The sequence below is a fragment of the Notamacropus eugenii genome, chromosome 4 (genome assembly GCF_028372415.1).
Source record: "Notamacropus eugenii isolate mMacEug1 chromosome 4, mMacEug1.pri_v2, whole genome shotgun sequence".
Lineage (NCBI taxonomy): Eukaryota > Metazoa > Chordata > Mammalia > Diprotodontia > Macropodidae > Notamacropus > Notamacropus eugenii.
This window is the reverse complement of record NC_092875.1, coordinates 35,945,859-35,966,068: the sequence shown is the minus strand read 5'-3', so window position 1 is coordinate 35,966,068 and position 20,210 is coordinate 35,945,859. Positions and strand designations below refer to the sequence as shown.

The following is a 20,210-nucleotide window of genomic DNA, read 5'->3' as shown; positions in this document are numbered from 1 at the left end:
CAGTTTATTTCTAACAATAGGCCTCTTTCCATATTACTGAACCTTAGCATCATGTAAACTCCTCAAGACTGACTATAAGCTTCTTGAGGGCAGAAACTGATTCTTCACAGCACCTAGTACATAGAAGGTACTTACTAAATGCTTGTTGACTGATGGGGACAAGTAATTATTAAGTACCTACTCTGTGCTAGGCACTATGCTAAGGGCTTTACAAATTCTTGTTTGATCTGCTAACCTTGGTGGGCCAGGTGGATTGAGTACAGGACCTGGAGTCAGGAAGATTCTTCTTCTTGAGTTCAACTCAGACACTTATTAGCTGTGTCACCTTTGACAAGTCACTTAACCCTGTTTGACTCAGTTTCCTCATCTGTAAAATGAGCTGGAGAAGGAAATGGCAAACCACTCTAATTTCTTCCCTAAGAAAATCCCAAATGGGATCACGAAAAGTCAGACACAGCTGATAAATGACTGAACCACAAAAACTTTGTTTGTGACAATGTGGCAATATGGCAATGTGACACGACGCTAGAGTTGGATTTAGCATCAGGCATCAGTTCTAATCCTACCTCTGACCCTTCCTAGCCATTCTCTGAGCCAGTCACTTAATCTTAATTCCCTCTACTCTGGAATAGAGATAATAATATTTACACTCCCTCTTTCATACGGTTTTTGGGAGGAGTGCTCAGCAAATTTTAAAAAGCTAAACAAATGGGAATTGTTGCCTGAAGGCCTATAGATTGGTACAAAATTTTTAGAGAGCTGGATGGCAATTTAAGATGAAACTCACAAATCTTACCTTTGGAGTTCATAATCCCATCTCAAGGACTTTATCCTAAAGATATCATAATAATGAAAATGGACTCCTCTATACAAAATTGGTCAGTTATTATTCATAATAGCAACACACAGTGTGTCCAACAGTGGGAGAAGGAATCAGGGATGTTAAGGTTGGTACTCAACTTTAGATGGAGGTTACCACCTACTTTGGGATGCATTTCCAAGGAACTTCAAGAAATTTGGATCCCAGTGCACCAGAGGCCCATTCACTTATCTTCCTGGCTTGATATGGGCAGGAGACCAAGAATCAGCCAGTATCCTAGGGGAAAGCTGAGAATTTAGAAGGGAGTATTCAAAACTTTTGCCAAAGGTACCCACCCTAGAATTTCAACCATTTGTAACCTCAAGGTGTTTCTGCAGAGAGTAAGGTTGACTGCTGGGTTGGTCACTTCCACTTCAAATCTCTTCCCCCACCAGAATCCACTCAGATCATGTTTATCTCCACCCACCAGCTTAGGAAAGGGCCTTCCCTCTCCTCGGATTCCTTCCCAACCAGTCAGGCCAGAGAGAGAGACTTGTTGCCTTCAGGGCAATACACCTGGCTCTCCCCTCCCTTCCCTCTTCCGGGAGCCTGAGTTGGAGATTTTGTTTTGTCAGCTCCACCCAGTTACAATAATCCACAGATTTACTTTTGTCCAGAAATCATGACCGCAGATCTACACAGAATTCTACCACTGGTCTTTGGTTTGTTTAAAGAATTATTAATAGAATATAAAATGAACTAATATTTCCAGTTAAAGAAGAGATTTCTCTCTTGTAACCATTGTCCAGAAATTAAAATCTTCACCCCAAACTAGGGAGAAAACTTCTTAGTCAATCTCCTTCTATACGTGCAGAAGAGCCAAAGCTTATCCCCCAGTGGCCTCTTCTGACTGCAACCAAAATACACACAAGTAAATGCATGTGTTTGGGTTGACCACAGATGCTTTAAAGTGAAGAGAAAACAGGAACCAAAGAATGAAACAATTTGGACAGATAGAGCACTGGGGTTGGAATCAGGAAGAGTCATCTTCATGAGTTCTTATCTGGCCTCAGACACTTACTAGCTGTGTGACGCTGGGCAAGTCACTTAATCCTGTTTGCCTCAGTTTCCTGATCTGCAAAATGAGCTGGAGAAGGAAATGGCAAACCACTCCCATGTCTCAAGAAAACCCCAAATGGGCTCACAAAGAGTCAGACACAACTGAAGAACGAGTGAACTGAACTGAACTGAGACTAGAACATGGAGCCCCTAATGGGCAAGGAAGACTAAAGGGAAGGGTAGTTTTTCCACTTGGAAGGAGGGACTGAAGGATCATTGGAGATAGAAGCTACAGAGGACCACTCTTGAACCTTCTGTAGAAGAAAGGACTGGAGAGTGCAGATGGTCAGCCCAGTGCAAATGATGGATGCTGCTACTCCTAATTTAATATAATCATGAACCCAGTGGGATCTGCTTCAGGAGTAATCAGCCTGTTTCCGTGGCTGTACAGCTACTGAGACCTAGTGAATTTACCCTCTTCCCACTTCCTCCCCCTTTCCTGCTTCATCATTGCCTGCATAAGTGGCATCCCTTACCCAGATGAGTTTCTTGCTTTTTAGGTTTTATTTGCTAGATGTATTTTTATAATGCATTTTGTTTTCAGATAAAGAGAAGCTGGTTTTGTTTTTGCTTTTTAGCAAATTCTGAACTGGCTTTTACTATAAAAGAATGGACTGCAATAGAGAGGAGGGAAAAGGGAATCCACTCCTCTGCCCCAAGGTACCTTCAGGCAAACATGGCACACCACCCCCACATTACCTGCTACTCACTTTCTCTCCAAGTTCAAAAAGAAAAGTTCCAGGATATGATCTGACAGATAAACAGAGAATGGTTTTCTACTCCAGGGAAAGAGTAGGGGAGGAAAGGTGTCATGGGCCAGTTCATAGGTCTTACAGATGCCATGGTCTATCTGCTTAGCATCCTTATTTGCACCCATGTCTGCTTTGCCTTGTTCTTGCTTATGGCTTTTGGACACCTCAGGTTTCACCTAACTTCTTTATCTCCATTGTCCTTTGTTCCTGACCTGACAAGGCTTGGCAAACAGGAACAGGGCCCAGACAACATGGCAACTGACCAATATGGACTGTCAGAGTTGTATTCCTTCTCCCTCCTCAGACAGTTCATCTCACCACCAAGAATTCTTTGCCTTCAAGGTCAAATGTCATAGAAATTTGGGGGATTCTGAGTAATGTTTGCCTGCCCACAAGATAATTGGACCCTCTCCATGTCATTGACTCTAGAGGAGGGACAGTGTATGTAGAGAATAGGTCTATTCAAGGAATCACGGAAAGATTTGTATGAAGTCTTGCAAAACAAGAGAACCAGAATAGCATGTTCATTAACCACACACACATCCTGAGTCTTTAGCCTGCTTTTCCAGACTTTTTTGCACATTTGTACCCTTTGGAATTGATTGTGTGACATGAGAGACATTGGCAGAGGACCTCCTGACATGGCTTGTCCTCATTGGAGAAGGTACTGTGCTCTACGATTAAAGTAGAATTGAAGTAGCTCAAAGGAAGCTCAAGATGAACAAATGTATAGAATCCACCTCAGATGTTCATGTGGACTTTTTTTCCCCAACCTATGGTAGAGCATTCCAAGCTCATGGGTCTGATCAACCACAGCTGGACACACTGTAACTTGACTCTAACGCAGTGAGGTCATTTTGGTCCTCTTCAAGAACGAAGGACAATCACCAACTGATCCTTTCTGCATGGTTCATTCCAGGCAAATTGGTCTATTTGCTTTTCCCTGAACTTGGCCTACCCTCTCCCACCTTCCTGCCTTTACCCAGGCTGTAGCCAGTACCTGGAATACACTCTCTTCTCAACATTGCCTCTTAGAACCCTTAGCAACCTTTGAGGCTTAACTTACATGTCACTTCCTACACTTCCCCCTTCTAGATTCCCACCCCCAACCTGTTCTCCCCTAGCACTCTCTTCCTGCTCAGATTATATTGCATTTAGCTATCTGTCATCAAGCACCTTCTATGTACCAGATTCAGGGTTGGTAACACAAGACAAAAATGAAATATCACCAGCCTGAGAGGGTTCACATTCTATCAAGAAAGGAGAGTTAGTTTAGCTGCTCTGTTCTGCTCTCTCTAACACCAGGCAGCTTCATCTTCTTTTCCATATTTCATCCATACCCTCCCCAACTCCCAGACTTTCACCTTTTTCTCTGAAAATTGGAATCATATAAACACAACCATTGCCTCATTGCACCTTCTTGTTACACTTTTCATCCCATAGCAAAAACTCCCTCCTCCTGGTCACCACTCCCCTATATGGATTGTCTCCCTCATAAGAATATAGGCTACTTGAAGGCAGGCAGTGTCTCACTTTTGTCTTTGTACCCCTGGAGCTTAGCATAGTGCTATGTGATATGACCTTAGCTTGAAAGGGCCAGGGTCTCACACTGCATCCTGGGTCATCTCCAGTCATCCTGATGAATGTCAGGCCACTGGACCCACATGGCTCAGGAGAAGAAAGTGAGGTTGGTGATTTTGCACAGCCCTCCCTCACTCAAATCAAAGTCAAGTGCAAGTCACGTCATCATCTTGATGTCATGGTCCTCTTCAAGAACGATAGACAAACCCAACAACTATGACTACAGTAAGAGCTTAATAAATGCTTTCATCCATGTGAATAAGCATGTAAGTCAACTCAACAAGCATTTACTAAAGACCTACTACATTCCAGCACTGTGCAAAGAAAGCACGGGGGTAATGAAGAAAAGCGAAAGACAATTCCTGCGTTCAAAGAGCTCACAGTATAATAATGGGAAGACAGCTCCCAAACAACTGTATAAACATGCTACCTCCTGGATAAATAGGAAACCATCAGCAGAGGGAAGGTTCTAAGGGATTTGAGAAAGGTTTCCTGTAGGAGGCAGGATTTTAACAGGGACTTGAAGGGAGCCAGGTAAGCCAGGAGGAGAAGATGGGGAGAGAGAACAGACTTTAACTTTAGGAAAATCACTTTGATGGCTTTGCACATGATGCATTGGTGTCTGGAGACTGATGAAAAACTAATTGCAATTGTCCAAGGGAGAGGTGAGGAGGGCCTGATCTAGGGCAATGTCTTTGTGAATGAAGAGTAGACTTCAGAGATACTGTGGGAACAGAAACAGGACTTGACTCAAGATTGGTTATGTGGGCTGAGTCCTGGTGAGATGTCTAGGACAAAACCAAGACTGCTGACATGCATGACTGGGAAGGTCAAGGTGCCCATAATGGTAGCAGGAGGTTTGGAAGAGCGGTGGGCTTGAGGGAAATTATAATGGATTCCTGTTACAGGCATATTGGAATGAGAAATATCTCCAGGACACTCAATGTCTAAAAGGCAGGAACTAGGGAGGGAGACTAGGGCCGGATGTGCTTATATATATATATATATATATATATATATATATATATAAAATACATAGTGAAAAGAGGAAAGGGCCTAGGACAGAGCTTTGGGGGACATTTTCATTGGCTATTCCACCTCCTACCCCATCTTTCCTTCCTTATCTTTGCCTCCTGGTTTCTCTGACTTCTTTCAAGTCTTAGGTAAAATCCCACCTTCTGCAAGAAGCCTTTCCCAATCCCCCTTATTATCAGTACCTTCTGTCTGAGACTATTTCAAATTCAGCCTGTTTAGAGTTTGTGTTTGAATGTTGTTTGGATTTGAACTCAGGTCTTCGTGATTTCAGGTCCAGTGCCTAGCTACAGGCAAAATCAAAGAGCGTTGGATTTAGAAGGAACATTTGGGATCATCTTCTCACAAGTTATATCACACAGTCCGTAACCTATTATGTATTTTTCTCAATCAACTAGATACAACTAGAGTTCATCTTGATTAATGCCAATAAGGAATTCATCCTAAGAGTTGCATGAATTGAATTTCCTTGACTATTTCCATGGGAACTAATGACCATCTTTTATATACAATTATTACTTTGAATAGTGAGAATTAGAATAATGTGACCAAATCCAAAAAAAATTTTTAATGTTTTAAAAGGAGTCATGCTCAAAACAGTTGGAAACCACAGATGACCTTAAACCCCAATTTTAAGAATGAAGAGACTGAAATCCAGAAAAGTGAAAGATTTTGCTAGTATTATAGCTAGTAAGAGGGAGAGCCCCAAACTGATGCCAAATCCAGTGTGGTTTCTATTATTCTAGAGACTCTTCTGTCAGCCTCCTTTGTAAAATTAGGGGCTTGAACTAGTTGACCTCCGAGGTCCTGCCCATTTCTAAATTTCATCATCCTGTGCACACACAGACCTTTGCCTTGTCACTATACCAATTCTTACAGAACAAATGATTTTTTGGACAATCAGAATTAGTCAAGAGTATCAGAGAAATTATGTATTTTCCCAACCCTCTAAAATGTCAGAAATCTTTCGAGAATTTTCAATTACCTTTGTTTAATCTGTATTTAAGAGTTTTCGAATCCATCCCTGTGGTTGCTTTTGGAATGTTCTTGCTCCCCCTGCCGGCAAAGCCGGTAATAAAAAGCTAGAAATTTTAATTAAAGTCACATTTCTCCTTTACAAAGCACGGTTACAACAAAATTCCATTCATTTCCCAAAACCAAATCTTTTGCAATGGGAGGAACTAGTCAACGAGGATCTAGTCTTTAAAGCATGCGTGAATTTGCCTTTCCTGGTGGGTTAGAAAGATAGTGCACAATATTCCCTGCTCAGTTTCCATCTGCATTCCAACACCAAGTGACTAAAAGGTTGGTGCTATGATGGTGCAGTCTTTTAATTGGCCTAGGAGCTGGAACTGAGGGTATCCTGAGATTCAAAGGGAACATCTCTGCTCTCTTCTCTGGCAGCTTTAGAGTAAGGGAAATGAGCCAACGGGTGGGGAACAGGCAGGCTGCCCTTATTCCCACCCTGCTGTCACATGTCGTTAAGCATATAGTACTTGTTTCTTTCTAATATTAGGTCAGTGAGTGTTCCGAGTTAGAAGGGACCTGATAAACTACAACCTTGTGATTTCCAAAAGGTCAGAAGAGCCATCAGAGAGCCCTCTGCAAGCCCAGTTGGTGGCAGAGACCGTAGGAGCCAGTAGCAGCAGTAGCTGAGGTCAGACCTCCTTCATCCAACCAAACAGATGATTGACCTGTCAGAGAAGACAATGCCTTCTACAAGGAGGTAGTCCAGCTAGACAAGGGGGCAACTCTCCCATCAGCAGCACCACATCCATATTGGGACTCTATGAAGAGAGAAAATTACTCCCTGGTCCAGGAACCACAGCAAAGCTGTGGTCCTTACAAGTTCTCCCTCTGACCTAAGCTTGAGTACATTTCCCTCCAGACACTTTGTGTATGTAAGGAAAGAATGGGCCCTTAGTTTGGGGGGTGATTTGTAACTACTGTTCATTCTACATCTTCTTAGCATACACCCTTTTGTAAAAGCTAATCAGTGTCAACTGGTTGATTGACATTGGGGAACTCATCAGATGGGGATACATGCAGGGGTGGAATTTCTAATCCTATCATTCATGTGCTGTAGTCTTCTGGGACTTGGCCACACCAATGTTGGGGTTAGGAGAGTGAGCCCAGGAAGGGTATAATAATTCAACTTGGAATAGGCTGTTGTAACTGTACCCATCTCAAGTCTAATGAAATCACACTCCAGAGGCCAACATTCAGAGCCTACAAAGGTAATTTTATGCTTGGTGGGTAAATGACCTGACCAATGTGGGTATTCCCTCCACTGGAGTAGACAGCAACCTATGGATTTTTATTCCTTATGAAGACCCAAGACAATGTTTTCAACAAAGATGATGAAAAGCAAAAGATTTACTTGGGAAGTGAAAAGCTGGTTAAGATAATCACAGGATCATAGATTTAAACCTGGAAGGGACAAGGTTTTTGAAGTGATGTAACCCCACCCCACCATTGTGTAAACAAGGAACATGAAATCCACAGAGATGAGTTTGCCCATAGTGCGCAGCAGAGCTGGGACTGGCACCCTGGTTTTCCAACTCCAAATCCAATATTCTTTCCACTGTCCTACACAGTTTCTTAGATTGTAGCAGATGATGAAGCTGACCTTTTATCTCTCAACAGAGAAGACAGGGACTATGGGAACAGAATACTGTACAAGTTGTTAGAGGAGGTCACCGTATTAGTTGTTTTTGTATGTAATTTTTTTTGTTAAGAGTGAGTTCAATTTTGGGGAGCACTATATCCTGGAACCACTGATATAAAAACAAAAGTCATCAGCAAAGCTTAGCAATTTCAAAAAAGATGGCACATGAGAACAGAAATTATATGTTCCTGGCCAGAGATAAAGTATACCTGACAAAGATTTACAAATTCAATCAAATCTCTGCCCAAACAACTAAACTCCTACAGAAGTTATGTGGCTAACGGAGAATAAAGAAACAGTATCAGACATGGAATGTTAAGAAATCTTTTTTATTATCATTAAGCACCAGCTTAACATTGCAAAAATTCTCAGTGATCCTTAAACCCCAACATCATTAATAAAGGGCTTTTCCAGTAAGGATGTGTCTCCTATTCCTTGGTATAAAATGTTATGAAACGAAGGCCAAGAACTGTGTACATCTTGCTGCCAAACATTGAATGCTTCTGCAATGTGGATGACGGCACAAGATCTGATCACTGTCCAGGCCCGGAAAGACTCTTGTTCATGAACTGCCTCTTCACAAAGCAAGTCCACCACTAACAAGGGGAAAAGGGAAAAGAAGTGCAGAGTCAAAGAACGATGGCGTCATGTCTTCGTCAAGTCATCTTCTGTCCACCCCTTTTAAGTAGTATCTTCTCACAATAAAGGTTCCACTCTAAACCCCCTATTCTCTTGGATGACAACCCCCTTCCCTCACTAAGGGCAGTGCCCAGCACACAAAGACCATTCAATCTAAGGTGCAAGGATCTCAAAGTCTTGCCCTCTGTCTTTACTTCAATATTTCAAGGATTTGCCATGTTACTGGAGTGGGCCCTTCTATCCCCCTATGTAGCCTGCAGTGCCTCCATATCTCAGCAGATGGGCTTCCAGAGTGGCTGTGACTAAAAATTGCATCTCCCATAGGCCAGTCTGTTTTGAGTCTCTCTGAACTTGGTAAGGATAGATCTCAGACCACGAATACATCACCAGGCCTACAACCCAGTATTTTTAAAATTTCACTGGTGTAAGGAATTCTCAATGAAAACTGTCCCTCTAAGGATGGAGATCAGCAGTGGTTCCACAACTTCTAGTCTCAAGAGGTCCCCTGAGGCTCAAGAGCTCAAAATTCTTGTCCAGGGTTACATGGCCAGTCCACACAGCACGACTTGAATTCAGGGTTGTCCTGTCCTAAAGAGCAGTTTTCTCTCTATTATGCCATGCTAACTTTTCACATGGCCAGACCTAGAACCACTATGTGCCCACTTCTCCCACTTAGCTATTCACTGTTACCTAAGATCCATGAGGATCCATAAGAAGGAGGGTGTTTAAGAGTCACCACCAAACAAACCTTGAAGTCAAATTACCGAGCCAAAAAGATTATCTCACCTTGCTGGGCTTGTCGCTCTGAGGATCAAAGACTTTCTCACAAAGCCTCAGCCCAGTTTCTTGCCGCAGCTGCTGTAAGTAGGCCCTCATCACTTCTGAAAACAAATGGCATGAAGAATTCTTAGATGAACATCATTGGTGACATGAGCCATGAACACGGAGGCCTTGTTTTGGAGGCAACATGTTGTTATCCATTCCCATGGGGTAAGGAATCAGGATTACAATAAACATCTGTTGAGAAAGGACTTTTCCTCTGGCTCAACAAATGTGTTATACTGAAAATTCCACTGCTCTCACTGCCAAAACTTACATCTGACTTTTGTAGGTGTGACTAATAAAATAATCTGAAGGCTAACGGATGCACTTTCAATCTGTGTGCCATGGAAAGAAGAGATGAATGTGTGCAAAGTATGTTTTAAGCCAACTGGAGGATGAACCCTTCCAGCATGAGCAAGTTCAGGCCTAATAAAGAAGGTGGACACCTTATTCTTACCATCTTCTTGCTTATTTGCAGGTTTGGCATAAATTGCATTAAGAGGGAAACCCGGCTCTCCAGGAATAGGAAAATTGGTGATTCCCAACGTATACATCTCTTTCTCTCCTTGGCTTTTTGAATTGCACTGGAAAACAAAACCAAAACCATATGTTTTACAGGATTTATGGTAACAAGAGATTCACAAAGGATATCCAAATCTAAATTACTAAAAGCTTACCATGAGCATTTATATCTGTAAATACTGATTTGTACCCAAAGAAACAGCTTCCTACACAGGACTGGTCACTAGCAAGGGTCTTTCCAATAACCTGGAGAGACCTTCTCATTTCACAGAAGAGGAAACAAGGAATAAGAGGCTAAATGACTTATCCGAGATATAGACTCCTTGTAATGTTACAAGGTTCCTCTGGTTTTTCCTTTGGTCAACTGTTCCAGCCTTAGAGAAGCCCATTCAGGCTTTCCTACAAACTCTGGCTTCTTCAAGTCAGGAGATATCTTTTATTTGTCCTCTGACTTCTAAGTAGATTCAAGATCTAGCCAAAGAGATGAGAAGATACACTTCCCTCCTCTGCAGGCATGGGTAATATGGGTGTAGAACTCTAAATATGCTTGAAAACTCAGTTTGTGTGCTTGTTAGTTGGGATGAACTGAGGTTTTTTTCTTTCCTCTTTATTTTAAGAGATGGCTCACCGGTTAGGAGAAAGGAATTTGGAAAGTAAGGTGCTATAAAAAAACTAAAGCAGTAAAATACAAAGAAACAAAAACCACATCTACCAAGGAAGACAAAAACTTATCGCAGATTCCCATTAATTTCCCCTAATTCAAAGTCAACTGAGTGATTACCTTCTGGAGTTTCTTTAAGCATTCAGAAATGTAAAGAGTTATGTAGATCAATGTCCTATCAGCTTCATTCTACAAAGTAATGGAACAGAAGGCAAGTCAGTTACAGATTCTTAAAATAAATCAACTTTACTATGAAATTAAAGAAGCATTTTCTACCTACTAGATATTGAAAATGAACCTAATGGCAATAATAGCATCCTCAATCTGTATGACACGATGAGAAAATGATGACAGTCTGCAAACAGAGTTGCTAAAATTCATATCCTTCAAATTCAGATATTTCCAAAATCCCCTTTCACTTCTGTCCACTTCTGGGGAGGGGGCTGACTGCTTCCGTACTGAGCCTTTGTTTCTCCTCCCATCCCTCTCAGTCCCCTTCTGCCCATTTTAAACAGAAGCTTGTTCCCTAAAGGCCTCTGAGGAACCCATCATCTTGTGGAGGCAGGAGTAATTGCCACTTCCTAAGAGTTCAAAGGCCCCCCTATATGTTGGACAAATTCTGAAAATTCTATTTTCTTCAGGAGCCCTGCAGAGAGCAGGAACATTCCTGACTCTCTAAGGAGGAAGCATTTATTTCACATATGACTCATTCTTGAACAGCTAGTCCCACTGCTTTGCCTAACCAGAAGGAAAATGTAAAAAAAGCTAATGGATACTGACATCGTGCAAGAGAGTCATCTAGCCAAGTCTTACTTTGACTTGGCTTTAAAAACAAACCTGTCCCCACTCCCTCCCCATCCTGCCCATCTGTTACATGTGGGATCTTTAGAGAGCATGAAGAAGTTCATAAGACTTCACAAGGTCTGTGACTATTATCAGCACAGAGGCTCCCTGCACTGCGGCAGGCTTCGAGCCCTCCACAACCCAGGACAGGTTGTTCTTAAGTTGCTATGGCCAAAAAGTCCAATCAGTTGGAGATAAAATTTCTGATGCTGCCCATCTCCTCAGTGAGCAGGACTGGTCTTGGGCTGTCTGTCCTCAAAGCCCACCTGGTGTCCCTCCACACCAAGATGAGGCATTCAAGTAGGAGGTAAGCAACAAGGTCAGGAAGTAATATTAGAATCCACCCAGATTATAACCATGTTTAGAGGCTGTATTCAGAATACAGATTATCATGATTACATGTTTGGACTAGTCTGTGTCTAAAATCTGAAGAATTTAAAAATTCTACTTTGCTTAAGCACAGGAAGTATAAATTTTGACTTTAGAAACTTTAAGTCATTGGTTGTAATAAACATTTTAATCTCACCTCCAGCCTCCCTTCCAAGTACACAGGATTTGAGGGTCTAGAGATGTAGGCATGTACTTGAAGTGCTATCAATAATATGAAAAGCTGGGATTTACCTTAATCTCATAGTTTTTGAAGAAGACATTGGCCTTGAAATAGTAGATAGCTTCATCCACAATATCTGTGTCTTTTGCTAAGCAAGAGGCAAAAAGAAAAATTAACCAACAGTAAAACAGCGTGTGTGTATGTGTATCTGTTGTAGTGGGGGGGAGATTTCTAATAGCTTTTCAAAGAGAAGAAAATATAAGATGGTAACTAAAATATTATGACTTTGGATACAAATTCTAGGGAAAATATATTCTTCAAAATAGGCATCTACTTCACACCTCTGAAAGTGAACTTCACCTATGATCTGCAACTATGATGGGATATGGAAACAGAAATCTATAAAAACCATGATTAAAAAAAAAAACCATATGTGCACGTGTCCTAGTCTTGAGAAAAGCCAGAAATACTATTGTGACAGAGAGATTTAGGTATGTGATTTCTTTGGTCATTTTGTCCTTTTCACTTTCTCATTGTTTAAAATGTCAGAATCCTGGGGCCTTGATACCTAGCAGCTGGCTTCAGCAATGCCAGGAGAGTTAATCATTTTAAATCCAGTACAGTATCTCTTATCTTGCAGAAGAAAGGAAAAATGATCCTGCAGCCTGGACACCCTAGAGAGGAATTTCAACTGAATTCTAGAGAGGGACCTCTTCACCTTATCATGCTGATGTCATTCAAGAATGAAGGCCAACAACCACAGAAGAAGCTGCAGTTGGCTCACAATATGTTTTTCACCAAATCTCTCCAATTCTTCTTGCTTAAAATAAGAACAAAGGCTGTGTGCTGACTTCTTCAGAGCACAAGAAGGCATCTGGTACTGGAGTCACTGGGACCATAATTCAGCAAGGCAAAGAAATGGTCATTCACCTCCCATTCCCTAATCTGTCAGGCCAGTCCGACTCTAATCTAGTCCTAGGGAGTGCAGTGATGGTCACTGGAATCCTGAGGCCTCTATGTAGTTACTCTAACTGTGCCCCTAGGAACACCTGTGACAACAGAGATGGTAGAGATGGTCCTACAAACTACCTGAGGTACAGAGGATGGTGATCTCCTCAAGGTCACAGAGTGACAAGAGTGGTCAGAATTCTAATTCCGTTTTTCCCTCCAAATCCAGTACTATCCACTCATCTGCCTTGAACTCTGTGCCAGTACTGAAGACTTCTCTCTTATTCAATATGCCAAAAAGGAATTTTAGTGGCCCGGGTTTCTCTCTCACAGAATCTGGCTTGATAGGAGTGCTCTGTGATTTTTTTATGCGTTATGTTCTTTTATATGCTATCTTCCATCTGCTTCCTCTTCCTTCATCTCAAAATCTATTAAGAGAGATGACTCACTGAAATGCATTAAGTTGACAGAGCAATAAACTGGTGTTGAAACTAAAATTAAACTAAGAGCTAAAAAGCCTGAAAGAAGAAAGGGACAAGGGCAGAGTTAAACGGATGAATACAACCATAACCTTGGAAACACAGAATGGAAATCTGTGTCAGCAGTCAGCAGGGCACTGCCCTGCATGTTTCATGGGGAACTCAAAATGTTTCAGGATAGTCCAGGGCAGTGCCTAACAAAGCAGGTCTATGTTCCCAAAACTAAAGAGCCAAGAGACAAAGAAAACATTTTAAAAGGAGGAAAACTACCAGTAAATAAACACTGGAGCTCAGTAACATTAACAGAAGGCATCTATGGAGCTATACTGAGTGCAGACGCAGCTATACATACATACATACATACATATATATGTATATATGTGTGCATATATATATTTATACATATATCTATGTAGATATGTCTATATAGATATGTATAGTCGTGCTGACAATGAGGGCCCAAGAGAAGGCTAGACAAGGAAGTGGTTTTAGATGGTTAAGACTTCTAAGCATTAAAGAGGAAGAAAGTGTGACACAGTAGCAGTCTGCAGAGCAGTCTGGATCAGGAGCTTTTTCTGGAGTCAAGCTGTTATTCTCTTCCTTCCAACTCCCAAGGAAATTTTAAACAAGGAAGTGAAATGAGAATAAAGTACTTAATTAGGCAGATGGAATTTAAAAGTCATCTTCACAGGCCCAGGATACAGAGTCATTCTAAGCAACCAGAAGGTACAAACAGCAGCCTGAGCTGAGGAAGATGACAAAAATTTTCCACGTTCACAATTTCCTAGGGTTGAATGGTTACCTTGATACCTCACTCCACAAAACCACTTTTTACAAAATGAAAGAAAAAGAATATAGACTTACTTTCTCTTGGAGCTGGTCCTTTAAATTGACTCCTAATGGGTAAAAGTGCCATGTTTCCAATGAGTTTGGTGTCGGGATCCATGAGAGAGGAGTGGTATGCCTGCAATTTCAGTCATGTAAGAATACAAAAGGGGCAGGGAGATAAACACCATAGAATCATAGAATCTCATCCTGAGAAGGAGACTCAGAAGTCATCAAGTAAATATGTCTAGCACTCCATCATCTAGCCTTTGATGGTGACCTCTAGTGGGGTGAAGGGAACAAGCATTTATATACCACCTACTGTGTGCCAGTCAAGGTGCTAAGTGCTTTACAAATATCTCCTTTGACCCTCATAACAATCCTGGGAGATCGGTGCTATTATTTTCTTCATCTGTTAGGGATACTGAGGCAGAAAAAGGTTAAGTGACTTGCCCAGAGTCACACAGTTCAAAAGTGTCTGAGGAAGGATTTGAATTTGGGTCTTCCTGATTCTAGACCTTGAACTCTGGGCACTGTGGCACCACCAGCTCTCTCCATTGAAAGGAACCACTCAACCTGTGGAGAGTTTTAATTGTTGGAAAAATTTTCTTGACAAAAAGTCTGCCTCTTCAGTACTTCCACCTCTTTGGCCAAACAGAATAAATCTCAGACCTTCTACATGAGGGTCCCTCAGACATATAAGGAAACCAGCCCTCCTCCTCCTGCTCTTCTCCAGGCTGAACACTAGCAGTTCCTCCCCCTGATCCTTGAAGGACAAGGTTCCCTGGGCACCCACGTCACCCTATTCTGGGTGCTCTCCAGCTTGTCAGTGTTGTTCCTAAACTATAGACACCATGCTCTCAATGTGCAGGGCAGAGCTCAGCTGACCTAGACTCTCTTGGGTCACAGCCACTGTGACTTACTTATTACCCGTAGAGCCTAAAAGAGAATTTGTTTTTTGGGCTGTTATATCACCCTGGTGACTGATAATAAAACCCCCAGATCTTCTTCACACAAAGGTCTAGACATTTTGTATGCAGGTCAATGATGCATCTTACTGAAGAAAAAAAGACAACCCACCCAAGAGAAAGAGTTGCTGATACTTCCTGGTTAAAACATCTTCACAGGATCAAAGATTATTAGGGCTGGAAAAGACTCTAATGATCACAGAGCTCAAAAGCCCTGGAGGGAGGATTACAGAGGGAGCCACTGAAGTCCAACACTGGGAGTCTCTGAACATCATTTGTAAAATAGGGACATTAGGATTTAGAGGTGATGGAGATTCTATTAATCATCTAATGCAAGTCTATAATGCAAGTGTACAATCTGCCTCTATAAATCCTAGTGCTGGAGTCCTTGGAGGAAAGAGCTTTGGAAATCTGGACTCACTACAAAAAGAGGAGATGTCATTCAGGAACAGGCCTCTCACAGCCACTGTGAGTGACAAGGAGGCTGTAGGTGCGGTAAGCGAAGGAGCCCGAGAGGAAATCTGACAAAAAGAGGGAGAGAAGACACTGAGAGGAGCTTCGCCATCCAGCCAGAGTCTGGAGCTGGGAAAGAAAAGGAAAGGCATACAGAAGCCGAGAAGGGAGAGTATGAGGTAGGGGGGCTGGGGGGCCCACGGCACACTGGAGCTGCTCTCAGAGGGCCTGGGTCCAAGTTCCTGATTCACATCCGACTCTCTGTGAGGCTTTGGGGAAGTTACTTCGCTTCTATGTGAAATGAAAACATCTGACCCCAGGAGGGCTGGCCAAATCTCTTCTGTGTTTCTATTAAGGAGAGGCAGTTCTTTTGCCTCTCCAGCCCCAGCCCCCTTATACTGGCCAAGCTGGACCGGCTAAGGTCCAAGTTCCCGCTCTGTGCACCTCAGTTTCCTCATCTGTCAAATAAGAAAGGTGGACTCGAGGACTCCCAGGTTTGGCTGCAGGAGGAGGCAGCCACCCTCGCACCTCTCAGCACCTTTAACTGTCAAAGGAAGGGGTTGGGGGGAGAATCCCTCCATCTGGCCCTGACTCTCCATCACCACCAGGAGCTGCTCTCTCCCCCGTGCCTCAGTTTCCCTGTGTCCCACGAAGGACCTGTTCTTTATATATGTTCATATACGTTCTTTGGGCTCCAGCCCCAAGTCAGTTAGACAATTAATCCCAAAGGACAGAAGGGTCTTTAATGTTCGTAGCCCTGTTTTCCCACCCATCAGAGCAGGGAGCCGGGCTCAAGGATCCACCTGTGACCGTGACCACCAAGGGAGGCGGCCGCACTGGGGGGTCTCCAAGCCCCCACCAATGAGGCCCTCCGCCCTCGCCGGGCCTCAGTGTCCCCGCCTGTCAAATAAAAGGGCGGGGCTGCTGGGGTTCCAGGCCTCCATCCCACACCCACCGCGCTCTCCCCTCCGAGGCCTCCGTTTCCTGGTAGCTCCGGGCGGCGATCTCCTCGCCCCAACTCCAGGCCGGCTACCCTACGAGGAAGGCCTCGGGGGCTCCCGTGCCTCAGTTTCCCCACCTCGCAGAGGTCTTTGCTGCCAGGTCCTCCCCCGCACACCAGACCGGCCTCCCTCCCCCAAGGCCGGACCCCCACCCTGGCCTCCTCCGCCGGCCCCCTCGCACTCCTCGGGGTCGCTCCCGCCCCCGGGGCCCTCTAAGGCCTCAGCCTCTCCCCGCGCCTCACCGGCATCTTGGCGGCCGGGCCTGGGCTTCGGGCGAGCAGAAGATTCTGGTTCCTGTCAGAGACCCCGATACTTCCGGTCTAGCGGCCGGGTGGGGTCTAACCGGAAGCGATCCGGAAGAGACAGAGGCGGGAGGAGGTCGCGCTTCCGGTGTGGCCGCCGGGAACACTAGAGGGAGCCAAAGAACTAGAGCTGCGGCGCCGAGCTCGCCTGCCCGTGCGCATGCGCGAAGGCCCCCCCGCCCAGGGCTTGGAGCTCCTTGCAGTGGCTTCTGAGGCTGCGCACCACAACGCCGTGGGCGGGGCGGGGCGGGGCGGGGCGGGGCGGGGCGGGGCGAGCACAAGCATCCCCTGTTTTAAAGAAATTGGCCCCACGTGGTGCTGGCCTTGGGGAAAACGAAGGTGTGGGTTCGAATCCTGCCTCTTAGGGAATGGGTGACCCCGGGCAAAAGTCAGTTAGCCAACCCCTCTGGGCCTCAGTTTTTTCATCTGTAAAATGCGCGTTTTATTTTCTTATTTGAAGAAAATCATCGCTGGAGAACACAAGTTTCTTAGTATTTGGGGCTTCATTTCTTAGTGCAGCTGGAGTATAAAGAAATACAATATATGAACATTTTTATAATGAGAAGTTACATATATTTTAAAAGAATAAAAGTCTAAAAACTGCACTTGGGGGTCTTGGGAAGCAGAAAAGAGGTCAAGATAAAAGGCCATAGGAAAATGGGTGGAAAGAGTGTGCTTCTATGTGGCTGGATGAGGGAAGAGCCATGGAAGAAATGAAAGGATTGGGAAAATCAGATGAGGAGGGAGGGGCCCACCCATCTCATCCCACAGTTCATCATGATTTTTGGAGGTGGGGGTGCCTCACCCCCAAATCACTATCCTAATAATTGTCCTCAACTCACAAGAGCCAGAACCTAGGTGTGCATTTTTCAGCTTATTTTAAAATGCACAATGCATCTTGACAGCAGGGAAAAAAACCAAAACACTTCATATTCACACACAACAAAAATATGTTTAATATGCAATTTAAACTAAATTGTCAAAATCTGTAACCTTTTAATGCAATAGACCAGGGGGTTATTAACCTGGGGTTTGTGAACTTATGTAATATTATGAAAACCATATTTCAGTATTATTGTATGTTCTATTATTTAAAATCATTATTCTGAGGTGTCTATATGTTTCATTATACTGCCAAAGGGGTTCATGACACTCCCAGACATAGACTGGTCATTATATTACCTTGGGATAAAGTCAAAGAGGATTGTATTTTTTTTTTTTTACTAGTTTGACATCAACAAAATTCCAGATAAGAAGAAAAAAATCTAGGACTTGTGACTTAAAGAAAAAAATCAAAGCCTCATTGATTACATCCTGAGGAAATCATCCCAAGACCCTCCTCTGATGTCTCAGCCTAGTCTAGTGGGAAGCCAAATTGGGTTTGAGAGCTACCTCACTTACTAGCTTTGTGACCTTCTGCAATTCATTTTACCTCCTTTGGACTCAATTCCTCATCTGGAAAATGGACTTGGTGACCTCTAAAGACCCTCTCAAGGTTATGCCAGGGGACCTCAAGCTCTGGTAGGTCCTTGTCAAGCTGGGGTGGTTTTGATTATGGTCCTGGGAATGGTCTCTAAGTACATTTTCAAGGGTTATCAAGAGACTCACCACTGGCTTGGCAGCTAGGTGTTCTGGGTTTTTCTTTTTGCCCCAACAACTGCCCCAGTCACTGGACTGATGAGACTATAGATCATTGAAATGTGTTAGATAAAATATTTAGGTAACATGCTATCTTGGGTACTGAGAAAACCTAAAATCTGAATGACACAAAATACGTAGGATATTATTATATAAGGATATGAAGCAGTGGAAAGAGCACCAGACCTGGAGCCAGGAAGCCCTGAGTTCAAAATTTAGCTTCAGACACTTACTAGCTGTGTAACCCTGGGCAAGTCATTTAGCCTCAGTTTCTTCATCTGTAAACTCAACTGGAGCAGGAAATGGCAAACAACTCCAGTATCTTTGCCAAGAAAACCCCAAATGGGGTCATGACGAACCAGACACAGTTGAAACAACTGAATAACAACATGCAAATTAAATTTGGCTACCTAGTGGGTGTTCATTTAAGCAACAAGAGCATTTAAAAAGGGAAAAAATAGTCTCGTCCTTAAATATCTACAGTCTCCCCTGCCTTGTAACTTGGGCACAGAAGAAAGCTGCAGACCATCTATTTTTTCTCCTTAGGATGTTACTGAAGACTCCAGATATTGCTATCTGCTCCCCAAAGATCTCTGGGAGGTACACAAATACTGCCCAAAATGTGAAATCCGGGGCAAGTCATGGCCATGAATATCCCTCTGGGCTCTAATTTTATGATCCCAGCACAACTGATGTGACCTGGGACAAGGTTGATTGGCCACTAAGGTCCTCTCCAATTGTGAAATTCAATTCTTTGAATTCACTCCATCATTCTGGGCTTGTCTCCTCATAGTAAAATGGGTGGATGAGGTAAGGTGCCCTCTATATGACCCCTGAAGGCACCTTGCAACTCAAAAATCAATTATCACCATGAGCCTAATAGACATTACGCTTAGGTCAGGAAAAAGGCTCAGCAGGAATTTTAGGAGAGGCTTTGCATTTCCAGCCTATGAATTCAGGGGGCAGCAAGTGTGCCACAGAATATGGGATTTGTAGCCAGAGAACCTGGGTTTGGGCCTCAGATCTGAGAGACCTTGGGCAAAATGATCCATTTTTCAGGTTCCTTCACATGACCTGCCACTTACAAAGTTACAAGGGGCAGCATGCCTGAATGCCAGCCTTTGGCCAGTGAGCTCCCTGAGGGCAGGGACTGGTTTTTACTTGGATAGCACAACACCTGACCCAGAGTAGTTGATAGCCTGGCCAGATTAAGGAAGTCTAAAAAAGAGATGAAACAGCAAAATCAAAATAGTTTTTTAGATGTTCTGCAATGTCCGCCATGTTTTACTTGGCCCACCTCAAGACGATGATTCTTCATTGTTTTGGAATCACTACATTTCAACTTTCTTCACTAAGTTCAGAATTCTATAAGTGTCCTGCCTCATTCTGACCTGGTCGTCGTCCTTCCAGCGGCCATGCTGGAAGCTACCCTTTCCTTCGGGGGAAGGCACGCAGAAGGTCTTCCCTCCTCTGAATTCCGTTTTTAATAAATTTTTCTTGATAGCTTTTGTGTGTGTCAAGTTCATCCCTAATACCAAAAACTGCCCTTGGTAGGAATTTGGATGAGGTAGCATGACATGGGGCAGAGAAGTCAGAAAGACCTGGCTT

At 43.5% G+C, this 20,210-nt stretch overlaps 1 protein-coding gene across 1 annotated transcript; it reads right to left on the bottom strand.

Annotated features, from left to right (window-relative positions):
* Positions 1-8,265: 8,265 nt before the first annotated feature.
* ARPC3 (actin related protein 2/3 complex subunit 3) lies at positions 8,266-17,222 on the bottom strand. Its single transcript, XM_072600487.1, has 7 exons — positions 16,905-17,222; positions 14,280-14,379; positions 12,060-12,136; positions 10,716-10,784; positions 9,870-9,996; positions 9,377-9,471; positions 8,266-8,547 (listed from the first exon to the last, which is right to left on the bottom strand). Exons 1-7 carry the CDS (start codon positions 16,908-16,910, stop codon positions 8,485-8,487), a joined length of 537 nt encoding a protein of 178 aa, XP_072456588.1. The 5' UTR covers positions 16,911-17,222; the 3' UTR covers positions 8,266-8,484.
* Positions 17,223-20,210: the final 2,988 nt, after the last annotated feature.